Consider the following 17,653-nt stretch of genomic DNA (forward strand, 5'->3'; position numbering starts at 1 on the left):
TGGAAATCCAGGTATTGCGTCAAAGCAGTACAAAAGTGTGACTTTTAAAGATTTGCGATTTAAAAATACTCACAAATTAATTCAATGAAACAATCCCCAAATAGTGTGCTATGAAAATCACGTGTTTGCGTTGATAAGAAACTACTATAGTTGTCGCAGTATAACAGACAGATACACCACGTTACGTATGACGGGCAACTCTGAGTGACAAACCCCAGAACTTAATCGGCGTTCATTTGCCGCCTCCTCTGTCGAATAAATTTAATACAAATTTTCAGCGCATCTTGTATCAGTAGCATTTAATAAATAACTCCAGTGCAATATTGTCCAAGGAACTGTATCATCACATCGCTGCACATTATTTTTTATTTCAGGTTACACGGTTTTTTCTATTTTTTATTTGAACCAAGCAAGGGGAAGCGCTACAAATACTTGATCGGATAAAGTACATGTAACCAGCGAATACAGTGATTATCAGATTAAAAAGTGTATAAGGATTTACGGAAGTGAAAAAAAGAAAAAACTAAAAAACAGAGTTGAAGAAAGAAGAACGTTTTTTATCCAAAGTGCTTCAAAAGTGCAATGCAGGATCTTATGCACCTAAGAGGCTGTATAGTGCCTCTATTCTTCCTCGTAGCATTAAGTACTGTTTGCTGTTCAGCAGATGCAGAATTTGAAGCCGCACATGATATAACACCTCTGGAAGGTAAGTCCGTTTTATTTTATCTGCAATTTATTGCAATTGCATTAATACAAACCTATGCTGCGAAAAATTCTTTTATGTGACGCGCAACAAAACGGCATCAAGACACTTGCAAGACTTGGTTTCTGTGGGTATTCGCATTTTGAAACTTATTTTTAATATTATAGCAGTTGGGCAATTATTGTGACCCGGATTTTGGAAAACTTGAATTGTTTTGTATTCCAATACCTGACAAGGGGTAGACATTAGATTTCAGAAAATAGTATGATGGAAAGAGCGTGATACAAGAAACAAAGTAAACACAATTAACTGAACTTTGAAACGTAAAACTTAGTTGTTTGTAAAGACACTTAGTTTAGCATGCATAAGCTCACGGTGTTATTTGAATGTTGCTTTAAAGATCATATTCATAATGGAAGAAGAAAATGTAGCGAACATTTCTTATTTGGATTTAAAAATTACTACTTACTACCTTTGTAATAATAGAGCAGCTGGAATACACTTTGAATTTACTTTGAATCGACAGTGGGCTTGTAGAAATACGTTGTAGGAATAGGACACAACACAAGCAAAGAAACCAAAATGACTTATTGACTAAATCATAATGGTTTCCTATAATGTAGATCAGTCGTGCATGTAGGTACTGGAAGTCCGCATTATGTTGCTTGAAAGTCTGTGAACTTATATCTAAAACAGGATTGTAAATAAACAAAGAAAGGCTTACAAAGAAAGAAACAAATGGAAAGGTAAATAAAATGTATTTTTTTTATTGAAATTGCCATAGAGTTTCTTATTACTAAAATTGATGTATTCGTGCGCGTAGGCATATGTAGGTTTAGGCAACATATTGTACAACAATAACATTGTGACATATATGTGCCATTTAATCAAAGTATACCGAAAAATCTAGTATGTAATGCAAAATTAAATGTAGGATTGCGTGTGTATACAAGTGTCAGATACAAAAGAAATATGCATTTAATAAAAAGTCTTCGGGTGTAACTCCAATCTGTTAAGTGTTACGTCAGATAAGAACTTAATTAAGGATATTTCAAGTTGATCTCAAGCAGTTATGTTTTACAAATGACATCCACGAAAAAGTCTCCAACAATGACTGCGAGTAATTTCTGCGTTTACATCCCGGCACAGGAATGAGAGATTGCTAAGGGCTCTGGTATGAGCATTTGGACAGTACATTTTGTGGAACATGAGAACACATCAGGCATATCGAATTGTATTCTGAATACGAAGAATATCCTTCTGATATCAAATAATATTGATTGTTTTGAAATTCGCGATATAATACAAATTTTATGACAAATTATTAAAATTGGATTATTTTTAAAATATTTGATATAACAGTCCTCGCAGTACACTTCATAAATCTAATGATAGATCTATAAGTGTATGTAGCTGGGACGAAAAAGCCGACGATCAATTGAACATTTTGACCTTTCATATGGAAGATATACAGTTTTTTCTCCAAAAGACTTAGTTGTTTGTAAAGACGCTTTGTTTAGCATGCACAAGCTCACAGTGTTATTTGGTTATTGCTTTAAAGATCATATTCATAATGGAAGAAGAAAATGTAGCGAACATTTCTTATTTGGATTTAAAAATTACTACTTACCACTATTGTAATAATAGAGTAGCTGGAATACACTTTGAATTTACTTTGAATCGACAATGGACTTGTAGAAATACGTTGTAGGAATAAGACACAACGCAAAGCAAAGAAACCAAAATGACTTATTGACTAAATCATAATGGTTTCCTATAATGTCGATCACTCGTGCATGTAGGTACTGGAAGTCCGCATTATGTTGCTTGAAAGTGTGTGAACTTAAATCTAAAACAGGATTGTAAATAAACAAAGAAAGGCTTACAAAGAAAGAAAAAAATGGAAAGGTAAATAAAATGTATTTTTTTATTGAAATTGCCATAGAGTTTCTTATTACTAAAATTGACGTATTCGTGCGCGTAGGCATATACAGGTTTAGGCAATATATTGTACAACAATAACATTGTGACATATATGCGCCATTTAAGGGATCTAAAATGAGCGTTTATTGCGTTTCGACAGTATTTTTTGTGGGACATGAGAGCACCTCAGACCTATCGAATTGCATTCTGAATACGAAGCATGTCTTTCTGATATCAAATAATTTTCATTTTTGAAAATCACAATATAATACAAATTTTATGACAAATTATAAAAATTTGATATTTTCAAATTTTTGATATATAACAGTCCTCCAAGTAAATTATATAAATCTAATGTTATATTCTTAAAGTGTATGTAGCAGGAGGAAAAGCCGACGGTCAATTGAAAATTTTGACCTTTCATATTGAAGATATGGATTTTTTCCCAAAAGACCTAATTTTTTTGGTGTTTTGGGAAAAAAAATCCATATCTTCAATACGAAAGGTCAAAATTTTCAATTGATCGTCGGCTTTTTCATCCCACCTACATACACTTTAATATAAATCATCAGATTTCTACAGTTTACTTCAAGTACTGTTAAATATCAAAAATATCAATTTTAATGATTTGCCATAAAATGTGTATTAAATTGCGAATTTCAAAAATCAGAATGACATTCTTCGTATTCAGAATGCAATTCGATATGTCTGATGTGCTCTGATGTCCCAAAATAAATACTGTCCAAACGTTCATACCCCAGCCCTTAATCAAAGTATTAAGCTTACGGTATACCGAAAATCTAGTATAATACCAAATTAAATGTAGGCTTGAGTGTGTGTATACAAGTGCCAGATGCAGAGAAATATGCATTTAATAAAAAGTCTTCGGGGATAATGCCAAACTATTAAGTGTTACGTCAGATAAGAACTTAATTAAGGATATTTCAAGTTAATTTCAAGCAGGATGTTTTACAAATGACATCCACGAAAAAGTCTCCAACAATGACTGCGAGTAATTTCTGCGTTTACATCCCGGCACAGGAATGAGATTGCTAAGGGCTCTGGTATGAGCATTTGGACAGTACATTTTGTGGAACATGAGAACACATCAGGCATATCGAATTGTATTCTGAATACGAAGAATATCCTTCTGATATCAAATAATTTTGATTGTTTTGAAATTCGCGATATAATACAAATTTTATGACAAATTATTAAAATTGTATTATTTTTAAAATATTTGATATAACAGTCCTCGCAGTACACTTCATAAATCTAATGATAAATCTATAAGTGTATGTAGCTGGGACGAAAAGTCGACGATCAATTGAACATTGTGACCTTTTATATGGAAGATATACAGTTTTTCCCCCAAAAGACTTAGTTGTTTGAAAAGACGCTTTATTTAGCATGCACAAGCTCACGGTGTTATTTGATTGTTGCTTTAAAGATCATATTCATAATGGAAGAAGAAAATGTAGCGAACATTTCTTATTTGGATTTAAAAATTACTACTTACCACCTTTGTAATAATAGAGCCGCTGGAATACACTTTGAATTTACTTTGAATCGACAATGGGCTAGTAGAAATACGTTGTAGGAATAGGACACAACGCAAGCAAAGAAACCACAATTACTTATTGACTAAAACCATAATGGTTTCCTATAATGTCGATCAGTCGTGCATGTAGGTACTGCAAGTCCACATTATGTTCCTTGAAAGTGGGTGAACTTAAATCTAAAACAGGATTGTAAATAAACAAAGAAAGGCTTACAAAGAAAGAAAAAATGGAAAGGTAAATACAATTTACTTTTTATTGGAATTACAATAGAGTTTCTTATTATTACGTATTCGTGCGTGTAGGCATATGTAGGTTTTGGCAACATATTGTACAACAATAACATTGTGACATATATGCGCCATTTAATTTAAGTATTAAGTTTACGGTATACCGAAAAATCTAGTATGTAATGCAAAATTGTATGTAGGATTGAGTGTGTGTATACAAGTGCCAGATAGAGAGAAATATGCATTGAATAAAAAGTCTTCGGGGATAATGCCAAACTATCATATGTTATGTCAGATAACTTAAAGGCCCATTCAGTGATTTGCTCATCCGGACGATCGTAAAAATCATCAAAATTCAGATTTTGGTACCTTAGTCATTATCATAGATGTGCTAACATAGCCTGCTAGTGGTTCAGCCGAAAGCCTTGTATTTAAGAAAAAATAAGGCTATTTACCTGAATCTGAAATAGCTACATGTATTTGAATGGGGCTTCAACTGTTCTTGTCGTTTTTGCCAAATTTGTCATTGTTAAAATACCAAGTGACAATTTGAATGACTTATCCTTTACTTTAAAGCAATTCATAAACAACTTTAATTTTTTTATACTTGCGCTGGGATCACTGAATGGGACTTTAATTAAGGATATTTCAAGTTAATTTCAAGCAGTGATGTTTTACCTAATCGAAATCCACGAAAAAGTCTCCAACAATAATGACAAGCAATTTCAACGTTTACGGCCGGCACAGGAATGAGATGAAAGCAAATTTAGCTCATTCTTCAGTGCACCCAAATTAAAATATGGGTGCACTGAAGAAAGAGCTTTGCTTTCAGCAGTATGTAAGCATCGAAGCTGTTCATATTTCTTGCCGTTTTAGCTGGATAGTTTTACAAGTGGTGTATGTAGGTATAGGAAAGCTTACAATATGGGGCTAGGGCTGAGTATGAATGGAATAATACAAATATAACATAAACTCATTTCAAACTACTCGTATGCAGAGAATACACACGCTGCGAGACATAATGTGAATGTTTTATTTATTTTAATATCAGTTTCAAACTTATCGAAATAGGTTAAATATATACGGTACTTTCAGAAAATGTGAACGTACGATTATGAATTATTTACGCCTGATATTCCAATCTTTACATGACAATGTTCAAGTTCCAATATCAAAAATGGTATAAATTTGTCTAATTTCACTGGATCAAGATTCTATCCGAATTTTGAAAATGCAGGAAAAATATATGTAGGTTTGTAACCAGTTTATACCTTTAGCGTCACATTTACCATGATTTTGCTTTTTTCAGACCATAAATTAATCACATTATTTTACTGAGTCAACTGTGCACCTCTAGAACATGTAGAACAGAAAAATTCCAAAAGGAACTTTTTGTTCTCTCATAAAAACCCTTGCAGGTTCTTAGGAGAAACCATAAAAGGAGTTTATGACACTCTGTGGAACTTTTTTGGTTCTCTAAAATTCAGTTCGAACTTTTTTGTTCTCCAAAAGCTCTAAATAGTTAAGAACCCTAAAGGTTCAAAAGGGAGGTTCCCCTTATACCCTTCAAAAGGGGTTCGTGAAAACCTAACAACCTTTTGCAGCACCAATGGTTCTACATGTATTGAGTTCAGAGAACCAAAAATGTTCTTCAGAGTGTCCTAAGATCATTTTATTTTTTTTTAAAGAACCATCATCAAGTGTTCTTCTGAGAAGACAAAAAAGAACGTTGGAACTTCTTTTCTAAGCGTATGGACATATATCAAATTCATTACACGTGTATGTATAATTCCTAAACATTAGCAATCATTCAAAACAAATTGGCTACAAAAATGTGTTTAGAAAACATTTTATTCATATATCTGTTTGTGCAGTGTGTTTTGTCCTTATTTTCAAAGCATTTTTGTGTCATTAAAGGCAACACACTACGAGGTATCACAACACAACTTATCGGCGCCATTACTTAAAGAGCTAATGGATTATTCTACTTGAAATCTGCTATACATATGTAGTAGATTTAAGAAAAGTCTTCAACAGAGGGAGTATGTTTTTCAAATGGAATTGACAAGGGTCAATTATTTTGATACCAATACTCACACAATATATTTTAATGAAATGAAATTATTTGAAACCTATATTTCCTCTATGAAGACTGGCAGAATATTCTACGAGGGGAGAATATATTTCAAATGGAATAGCACATATGTCTCTTCATTATTTAGCCATTATTGTAGCTTTAATGTCTTGTTGAATGCGCGTCAACGCGAATATTAAACTAGACCTATTTTATTTCAAACGGATTACCTTTCGTTTTTGTCCATGACACTGTTTAAATATTACGTTTTGATGAAGACCTAGATTTGGTTGCTTATATCATGATGACTCTGTTGCATGTAAGCACAGTGGTTATTTGTATAGTAAAAATTAAAGATCGATGTTTCACTTCAATTGAGTCTAACAATTTCAAAGCTTAAGCCATATAACGATCCCGGATGACGATCTCCATCAATTTTTGATTTTTTTTCTTTAATCAAAACGCTATAATAATAATTCTTTGGCTGCCAGGAAAGGTTTCTTTCTAAAGTCTGCGCAAAAAGTAACGCAGCTGTTATAGATATGCCTATAGCTTCAGAACTATTATTTGTATTCACAATGTTTTGCTTAGAACAAAGGATGGTGTATTTACGTGCATTTTGATATCCCATTTGTCCAATTCCGTTCGATAGTAACAACAAACAGCAGTGTTTAGAAAGAAAAAATAACCGAATTAAAAAGTTGCAGCTATTTGTATTGATTTGTAGTTAGCGCGAAGGTTGGGGGGTTACGTGCTACAATGCTTGTATAATAACCATTGGCTGCTGTAAACTATCACTTTTAAATTCGGGTATTTCAATTTAGCAGCACTACTGTGTTGTTAATATTGAACGACATTGGACAAATGGGGTATCAAAATGCGCGTAAATACACCATCCTTCGTTCTATGCCAACACATTGTGAATACGATCAATAGTTCTGAAGCTTTAGGCGTATCTATAACAGCTGCGTTACTTTTGTGCATACTTTATAATAACGAGGAAAAGCTGACTATTTTAGTTGTTTAACGTCGACTTCTATTGGAGACTTATGTCTGAATACGACAATAATGTCAAAATAATTTCTCTGTTGACCTGATAAACACAACAAATTTGATTCCAGGTGTAAGTTGGGACGTGTTTAAACATTGCTTCTCGTATCAAAAGCGCTGGAGTAATACGACCCAAAATTGGAAACAATTGTTTTAATGGTTGACATCAATGTAGGATAGAAAATTGAACATGAACAAATTGGACCACGCCTCTTTAAACAATAAAAGGGTCGATGTTTTTTTAACGTACCAATTATAAACGTGCTCGTGAGCAAAAATTATTCTCAATTTACGTCCCGGTCTTTTTGTAGCAATATTTGATTTTTATACGTCCAGAGTGTAAACCTTAGAAACTATGCATAAATCTTTTAAACACATTAATAAATTAGTTTTGATTTTGTAAGGAGCAACAATATTATTCTTTTATCTTTCTTAATAATTAATACAACTCATCGAAACTAAAAAGGCTGACGATAGAAATAGAAGGTATACCTGAGGCTAAAATGTAAAATAGTAGGCAACTGACCACTAAAAGTGGCACTGGTGTCTGAATTTTGCTCGCGATCGCGTGTTGTGCGCATGGGGGATGGAGCACTCAACACAAAAGACCATACGGGTATGCTCCCCGGAAAGACCCCTGTTTTTAGACTGCAGAGCTCTGAAAGATCCCTAGACTGCACCAAAACAGACCACTGAATTATCATTGATTTTGATAATTTCATCTCTTAATTGCTCCTCCTCATATTTCTGAGTTTTTTTTAGGCGATTTCAACCAAAAAGCCAAGAAAGACATTTGATTTTGACTGTTCGCAGCTCAAAAATGCTCCCGTTTAACAGCTCTAAAAGACACCCTAGTATTGGTACGCTGTCAGTTCTCAAATATCCATCACCTCAAAACTCCGGGGGAGCATGTGACCCTTCAAAGATTTACGGAAGGCCCAATTCCACTATTGGAGAATTTGCCAAATGCCGTTCCAAAGTTACGCCAACTTCATTCATTGTTTATTCATTATAGGGCGTTTCACAGTAGAGTGATTTTGAATAGATACTCTTCTGCATGGCTTTACTTTGTAATTGTGTGTAGGGGTTTATGAGTGGGGTGGGGTAGGTAGTCTCTGTCCAGTCGGTTTGTGCTCCGTCTTCATCTATTAAACAAACCTTCTGGCGACATGCTCAACATACGTATTTACCACTGATTGGTTAATGAATTTCTAAGACGATATAAAATTTTCAATTGACTAACGCGTATTACATTTTTTGATTCAACTAATCTGATATTATGTCCGCACCATATACGTGCGGAAGGTTCTTTTCATGCTCATTCATCTGTAAAGAAATGAGCACGAGAAATAGGGAAATAACAAAAGCAAGCCTCCGAATCTCAGTCAGCGTGAAAGATATGGAGCGTAGAATGTTTCATTTGCATAACAATGAACCACTTTAATAAAAGCCAACGCCCTTTATATCAGTTTAGTTGACAGCTGGTTTGTCATGCAAAGTGTACATAATATGACAATAGGACTCACTGTCAGATTAACTTGAGTGGTACATGTCAATCAACCGCCGCATCTGGGCTGTCAATGAACCCAGCTGTTAGCCTTGGACCCAGACTGCATAATGACTCAGTCGCAAACACACATGCTTGTTTGAAACGACAGACAGACACCGTCTGCGGAGAAGACTAAGCCAGTTGAGAATTTTGGAAGTGTAGCGGCCAATCAGAAAGGCATACTTAATAGTGTGACGCCAGACAGTTTGTTTAGTGATGAAGGGCACAAATCGGCTAGGACCGAGATTAGGGGGTTGGGGGATTTAATGGATGGATGGACGTCAGTTGTCTGCCGACGTCTGGTCAATATAAATATTATAATTATTAATCCACTCTACCACATAAAACGCAATAGTGGATGAACTTCAAAGGTGGTAGATATATGCGAATACTGCTGCTGTATATGGTTATGAATATTAAATGAATTCATTTGCATATTTTGTTTGAACTCTATCCCATGTCTACCATGTCAGCCCAACTGTCGGTCATATAAGCGGAATCACATAGTTACCGATTCATACTCACATATATTACTCCTGGGATATTACTCACAGTCAACGATCTACTTGCGGTTTACCGAATAAATTATCCACCGGCAGTAATGTCTCTTTTTCAATTTAGTTCTAGGTTTAAGCCACGAAACTCCTCGAAACAGATTTGTACGGTTTTTTCCTACTAAGTTGACTTTATGCAAGTCTAAAATGTAGTGAAAATGTCTCTATCGCATCTAAAAATAGATTGAAACGTCAGATCGTTCTAAACCTCCCGAACATTACCCTTTGCAAGCCTTTTTTACTCTATAGGAAAATAAAGATTGATATGGTTAATCAAAATAAAGCGATACACATTCGCCATACATTAAAATACTAATCATAATCATTTATGTTTAAAGTTGTAATCGACCAAAAAATGATTGCAAACACGGATTAAAATATTTAAAAGTTCATGTCAACATTATGATATCATTCACAATAATCACGGTTATATAAGCACGTTTTAAGGCAGTTCATTAAGAATATCCCAATCATTTTCTATTTTCTCGTCAAGAAAGTTAATTAACTATCCCCTTTGGAAAAGGTGCTTATGTTAATTAAAAATTTATATGCGTGATAGTTTTCACACGTTTAATATACACACATACGATACGAGTTCATACGTATGTAGCGCACGTTGCTATGAGTAAGATACTCGTACTATCCGACTCCAAAATATTAACCATTACCAGCATGCAGCATTTATTAACAAATCGTATGTGCCCCAAGACTGAGCTTGTTTGTGCTCCACGTTTGAATGTTATATTCATAAAATATAAAAATTTGATATTATGTTTCTTGATCTGTCGATACCTTTTGACTTCCGCATGTTAAGGGTGACGTTTGACAACGCAGCTTTTGATATTAGGATTCATGTCAATATTATTATCGTTAGCTTATACAAATATAACATTTCAACATTGACACCTTGTAGATTTATTCAATATTTACAAAAAATGTTCAAAATCTATTTTAGTGGGTGTAGATTGTACCTCATATACCTAGATCTGTGAATCTGAATCAGATCCTTACTATAAGTGTGACAAATGTGACATTCAATAAATTCGTGTTTAATTATTAAGACAATTAAAGGTCCTTGACCTGATCGACAGCCTCGTCCCCAATTTTCTTCATCAAAACTACGATTTTGGTCTCGGAAGAAAGCTCATTTGGTATGTGAAGAAATTTCATATTTTTCTAATCACCCCAGTATAAATATTTAACGCCCGAGATATGTTTTATTTAGATGGTATGAACAAAAACGTGGTGAAGTGTGGTAACCATACCGGAAGCGTATGTACTAATCCTATGGGACATTGTTTTAAACAAATGTTAAACGTTTTTTGCTTCTCATATCAAAAACCGGATAGGAGAAAGAGAAAGAAAACGAGAAAGAGGGGAAGGGGGAGACAAGAGAGAACAAGAAAGAATAGAGAAAGGAGATAGAGCGATGGAGAGTGAGATCCACAGTGAAAGAGGGAGACGTAGAGAGAGAGAGAGAGAGATCTCACCAAGAAAAATCTTCACGTACATCGCTAACGACTGGTCCTTTTCATTTCTAATGTATTACCTATAGTACTGTTGTAATTGAATAGGTCCTGTCCTCTAGGGTTTTTCGGCAAGACGTAAAGGGAGTGGAACATAGTTCCCCAAAGAGGTGATATTTAACTTGGCCTTTACAACAATGTGCAGACACATTTTTGTCGGTAGTTTATTTGTGGAAGATCCACTTTGCTTTCAATCAATTTGCACAGTTTCGTGTGTAATGTTAGCGGAACATTTGTGACCACGGTTCATGTGCAGGGTGTCCCAGAAAGAAATGTACCGATGGAAACTTTCATTGGGTATTTTATTGCTCGAACCAAACATGATCGAACACAAATGCATAAAAACAGCTTTCTTATACACTTTTGATTTATGAAAATTGAGTGTTTCGTTTGTAATATTTAAGAATTTTACGACAACATCTCATTTTCAATCTTTAATAATGGATTCAATATTCAACAACTCTTCCTATACTTTGTACAGGAGCAAACCGTTGTTAAACCGTGATGAACCCACACTTTTACTGTATCGTATACGCGAACGTGAGCGAGACTACGCGTTACGCGAGAGCGCGTAAAATTCGTCATGCCTGGAACCTTTGTGCGTATGCCAGCTTACAAGTTGAATTCAGTATTTTTCAGGTAGCGGCTAAACATTGCCGTTTTATTCTGTAGTTTTATTGCTGATATCAAAGAGAAATCATCGAAGTTTTTGTAAGGCTGAGTGGCAATGATTAACTGACATTCCTCGTAAAATAATCGTAGCTTATACGATCTTTAGCTTCTTTTCGTTGTTGATAGGGATTCAGTCATGTTTCACCATTGTTCATCACCGATTAACAACGATGCGTCCGCGTCGTCTGAGTACTTAGCGAAGTAAACCACGCAGACGCGCCGGACGGTGAAACATGATTGAATCCCTAAATCAACCAATGATCTGTATCCAAGTACTAAGCACTGAGCATGAGGCGTGAAGTGTTCATTATGTTTGACTCATTGGAATGGATTAAAAAGGAGATTTGCTTTTCAACATTTTATAAGACCGTCAAAATTCAAAGAGTATGTTTTAATTGTAACATCATAAACTATAAGTAATGGTATGTTTGGTTCGGCATTAAAATACTCAAAAATATAAATTTCTGTTGGTATAGTCCTTTCAGGTATACCCTGTATACGAAAGGCTGGACTTCCTAACTTTTTCAAGTAAATTTAAATTGCACATATATTTTTTTAACATAATGGTAAAGTTGAGATCTGAACATTAATGTTCACTGGTCCTACCATTTTATGACGTAGCCCTAGCCCTCATTCATTATTAATGTTTAACTTTGTATATGTTACTGTGTCATAAACTGGGGTACCTTTTGTGTTACATAATAAAAAAAGTGCAGAATAGCCACAATTTGTATAATTTTGCGAAGACGCGCTCACATTACGACGTCATAGCACCATAATCTGGATCATGTTGGTATAGAAATCCATATGGTATGGTACACCACATGTAACCACAAAACACGTCATTAAGCAAGCGTTAATGCCCTCTCGATATCAAAAGTGACTACATCTTAACCATTACCAATATTTTTATTATTATTTTGCATGTTTTACCAAACATTAATGTTCATTGAAACATGGTATGTTATTACACATTGGTTTATTTATTAAAAGAGTGGTTTTCCCGCTGACGTTTTCAACATTAAAATACCCATTAAATCGGGAACGTAACTTTGGTATGATATGACCCCTACTCATTAAAAATAATATGTACTATAGATAGTCTATAATAATAATGGGCTGTTTCATCTGAAATTCATACACCCTATGGAAGACACGACCTTAATCTGTACCACACGGGGTGTCGATATCAAATGAAGCCATACATTCACGGAAACTCCATTTGAAATTCACACTCCCTGTGTGGAAGATTAAGGTCATGTCGTTCATAGTGGGTGCATTGGTTTTAAATAAAATAACCCCATTGCGCAAAGTGCACTGGCGACGTTCGCCATTAATATAAAATGTCTTTCAAAAATAATGAAAAAGAGCTTAATAATTGTCTGATATTTACTGATTTTGGTAGATATTATTCGCATCAAATACGACATCCGTTTATTGCAAAATACATTTCACAATAATGTTGCGGCAGATTTGAGCAATTTAGGAACATGCAGTTTGGTAATTTGTGAATGATTGAAAAAAAAAAGCCATATTCAATGGATGTCAATAACAAGTGTTTGAGACAGTTTATATGGATCAAAATGTTAGGCTGGAAATCAAATGTAGAATATACTAGAATTATCATGTATTACAACCCGTTTAGTTTAAGGATAGATTAGGTATTGTTGGTTGAAGCAGCCCCCCCCCAAAATCAATATATTATTGAAAAATAACACTTTGATGTTTTGCAAAAGTTGACTCTACAAATAATATACTTTGAAAACTTGTTGTTGATGAGTTATGTACGTTTTGTTGTTGTTTCAGCCCTCTTTACAACATAACTCAAGTACCACAGGTCTTTCTACATGTAACCACAGAATTCTTCTACATGCTCGATATGAAATGATCAATGCAATTTTTCCCAAAGCTCACTAACATTCGCAAGATGCTTTGAACTACGGGCATCACATCCAAAAACACTAAAAACAAGTTTTTGTATAATGAATTATGTATATAAAAATCTAAATAAAGATCTCACAAAAAGTATATAGTCTATATTTTCAGGACTATTAATCGTATTCACAATATGTTAACATAGAAAGACAGGTGGTCTAATTCGTCCATATTTAGCAGTATTAAGGGAGGTGTAATGAGCGTGAACCCGGTTTGGATTCCAGAGGGGTGTGCCTGTAAAGAGTAACAGCCATCAGAAAAGGACCAGCTCAGATCGCGCGCCAAATAAGTTTGCATTTCAGAAATAGCTTTTTTAAGCCTTGAAAAAAAACAGGCAGAGCTGGGAATCGAACCGGGACCTCCGTTTGTAAAACTCATTGCATACCACTGAGCCTAGTAACTATTAGCTGCGAGAAGTTTGATAGTAATCCTTGATATTGCTGAATAGAATAAATCAATATTTATAGCCCTATTTATATCTATTAATAATGTACAATGCAATTCAAAATTAAAAGGGCCTATAAACTAGGAATATGTGTGAAATGGCTATCAATCGATCATTCAATCAAGTTTTCAAGTTATCAACAATCAATAATAAACCAATGAATCATGGAATATTACTAATTACTTACTAATCTACCAAACTAGTCAGCAAATAAACAAATAAGTAAATAGGCATAGGCCCAAAGAGAAGTAAATACATAATGCAGAACGCAGGTATTATTTTACTATGTTCACTCAATAGTTAAACTATACTATATCCCTCTAGGATTATCTTCTGACCAGGTACTAAAGTCGATGCTTTAACAGTACCCAAACAAGTGTACATATCAAGATCATAGCAGGGCATTATACAAAGAATGGTCAAAGGTCAACGTTTCCAAAGAAGTAGAGTATCGAAGTAGACGCAAGCTGTGCGGGAAACATAAATACATACTCGCCAGTCGTGGCCTTTTTATGAGATTTGATACGGTGCCGAAGACTAGAGCTCTTCCATAATTTAGTCCGAAACCCGGTTCCCAGACGGACATTTGTGTGTTGTTACAAGGAATTCAAAGTAATTTTATCATCAAGTGACCCACATAGAGGAATACGACATCTATCGTGAGCCAATCTGCATTATGTTGCCTGCCAAAGCCGACGATCGGGTAAAAATTATAAAAGAAGCGTGGGCAGATATTTTTCTTAATTTCATGATAAGCTTAAATTGCATTGAAAACGCCAAATTGCAGTCACAAAATATATAATATTCGTAAATCACTAAAGCGAATGGTAACAACAAAGAGTTGTCTTTGGCATGTCGCTTTTTTGAAATATCACTAAAATATCAAATTTTGGAAAAACGCCCCAAAATTTAAAACAAACACGAACCTTCCAAAATAAATACGTATTCGCACTCGGCGGCCCAGTCACTACCTGTCTCCAGATACCTATACTTCAAGTTCGCCCATACCCCATGCCTTAAGAAGCCCGAATTTAAAAGTTGCTCTTACTGCGATCAATGGTTATTAAACACAAGCATTGTGTGCCATTATCTTCGCGCTGGATTAAATCAATACAATGTACTGCAACTTTTAAATTCTGTTTTTTTCTTAAAAATACTGCAGTGTTGTTAATATTGAACGAACATGCCAATGGGGTATCAAAATGCGCGTACATAAACATCTCATTCTGTCTTTCTATGGTAAAATATTGTATTTATAAAGTCTGCACAAAAAGAAACGCAGCTGTTAATATAAATACGCCTATAGCTTCAGAACTAATAACTGTTTTTACAATATTGCAACATAAAAAGAAGGATGATTTATTTACGCGAATTTTGATACCCAATGTGTCCAATTTTGTTCAATATCAACAATACAGCAGTGTTTTGAAAGAAAACTACCAGAATTTAAAAGTTGCAGCTATTTGTATTGATTTGAAGTAAGCGCGAAGATAATGGCGGCTTTACGTGCTACAGTGCTGGCATAATAGCCGTTGATCGCTGTAAACTGCAACTTTTAAATTCGGGTATTTTTCTTTAAAAGCACTACTGTATTGTTAATATTGAACGACATTTAACAAATGGGGTATCAAAATGCGCGTAAATAAATCATCCTTCTCTCTATGTTGAAATATTGTGAAAACAATTATTAGTTCTGAAGCTATATGCGTTACTTTTTGTGCAGACTTTAGTTCTGAAGCTATAAAGACGTGTAAAAAAAAAACAAAAGAGGCAAGCTGTTATATTCCAGATTTTGAAGGAACGTGTCATACAAGGTGTCTCATAAAAAGGGTACAGGTAGAAGAAAATGAACAGCATTATGTGATGGAACAACCAAAGAATGTAAGTTTCAACTCCGTATCTTAAAATCAACTTAACTTATGAGCGCAAGATGACAGGGGTGTCAAGAGTGACTAATCAAGAAATCATCAAGCACACCCTAATTTTTCATTTTCATTTCTTTTTCATGGTTGAACTTATTGCACAAAAGAAATATATTGAAAAATTAAAATATTGTATACTGTAGATGCAGATATTAGCAAGGACACGAGGCACCCTACCAACTAGTACTGATAGCTACTGAAAACTGAATTGTGTGCATTACTACATGTACTAATTGAATCTAAACATACTAAACGCTTATTTGGTAAACAGATTATGGATAATCTGTGATTATTTATGGATGAAAACTAAGGAAAATGCTATCAAAATTCTTGAATATTTCCTAGTAAATACCGATATTTACCACCCGGTTAGTTGTACCACACACACAAAATTACCAGTATTCCAAGTACTTGTCAATGCAAAATTATGAAACATGATTTTCATCCATGGCGTGTTTTTTTAAAAGACAGTTCTTGTTTTGGAATCGTTGAAATGAATTGCAACAACCTTCCATCCTAAGTCAGGTTCACATATAAATTAATTGCCTTGTGCACTATCAAACTACATTATATAATACAAACCATAAAAAATAAGGCTTACAAGGCCAATAAGCATGCCATGGTTGATACAAATTTGTGCACAAATATATTTTAGACTTGTCCTTGTGGTCTACTTTGCATTCTCGCGATAGCCTACCTTACGGTAACAGGTGGATAACAATAGTTTCCTTTGTCTCACAAAGTGGAAGAAACAAAACAAATCGTAGAATAACTATTACAAAGACTATCACCATTTAATAACATATAATAGAACTACTTGTATAGTGGTTGCAGTTACGATTACAACCCATTGAGTTGGAGCTTAAGGACATGTCTTTCACATGGGTTAAGGATTTCAACTGGAATAACCCAGTATACTCTACCATCCACCATACTGAATGTTAATTATTACTATCACTAGGATCAACAACATGCTCACTCATATACATCTGTTTATTCATTGAATGACCTTTGAAAATTTGGGTACAAAAACTCATACTCTGCAACATGAGGTCAAATTTTGCACTATGACTGTTTACTTGAGGTTATTGAACTATGCCATTGGGATGAGGCCATTGTGGTCCATAATGTAGGGAAACAAGACAAATACAATATAGATAGCGCTTGACAAGAAATTGACAGACACTTAATTTGAAGTAACTGTCCTAGATTTAAGATACCTGGATCGTTGGAATAAATAAAAGAGCAAAGGTATGCGACAAGCCGACCTCTGACGTGGCGTCACTTTGCCTTTATTTTGCGCGCGTAAACAGTAAGTAAAGTATAACCCACAACCTATACAAAATTGAAAATGATGACATGGTATGAAAATTTGAAATGAATATTATATGGTTTCAAATTAATTTTGAAAACTATGATCTTGCGTGTGTTTAAAAGCAGACTCAGTCTGCTGCTGAAAGAGAAATGCACTAAAAAGGTTAACTAACTTAAGGGGGATGCCTTGTCACAAA

General features: G+C 34.5%; 1 protein-coding gene across 1 annotated transcript in view; it reads left to right on the forward strand.

The window, feature by feature from the left end:
* The first annotated feature begins 580 nt into the window (after nt 1–580).
* Nucleotides 581–17,653, forward strand: part of LOC140139757 (uncharacterized) — a 74,396-nt gene continuing 57,323 nt past the window's right edge. The window contains 1 exon segment of the mRNA XM_072161464.1: nt 581–706. Within this exon segment, the coding sequence (XP_072017565.1) occupies nt 583–706 (124 nt within the window). The 5' untranslated portion in view covers nt 581–582.

This window comes from Amphiura filiformis, chromosome 18, assembly GCF_039555335.1.
Source record: "Amphiura filiformis chromosome 18, Afil_fr2py, whole genome shotgun sequence".
Lineage (NCBI taxonomy): Eukaryota > Metazoa > Echinodermata > Ophiuroidea > Amphilepidida > Amphiuridae > Amphiura > Amphiura filiformis.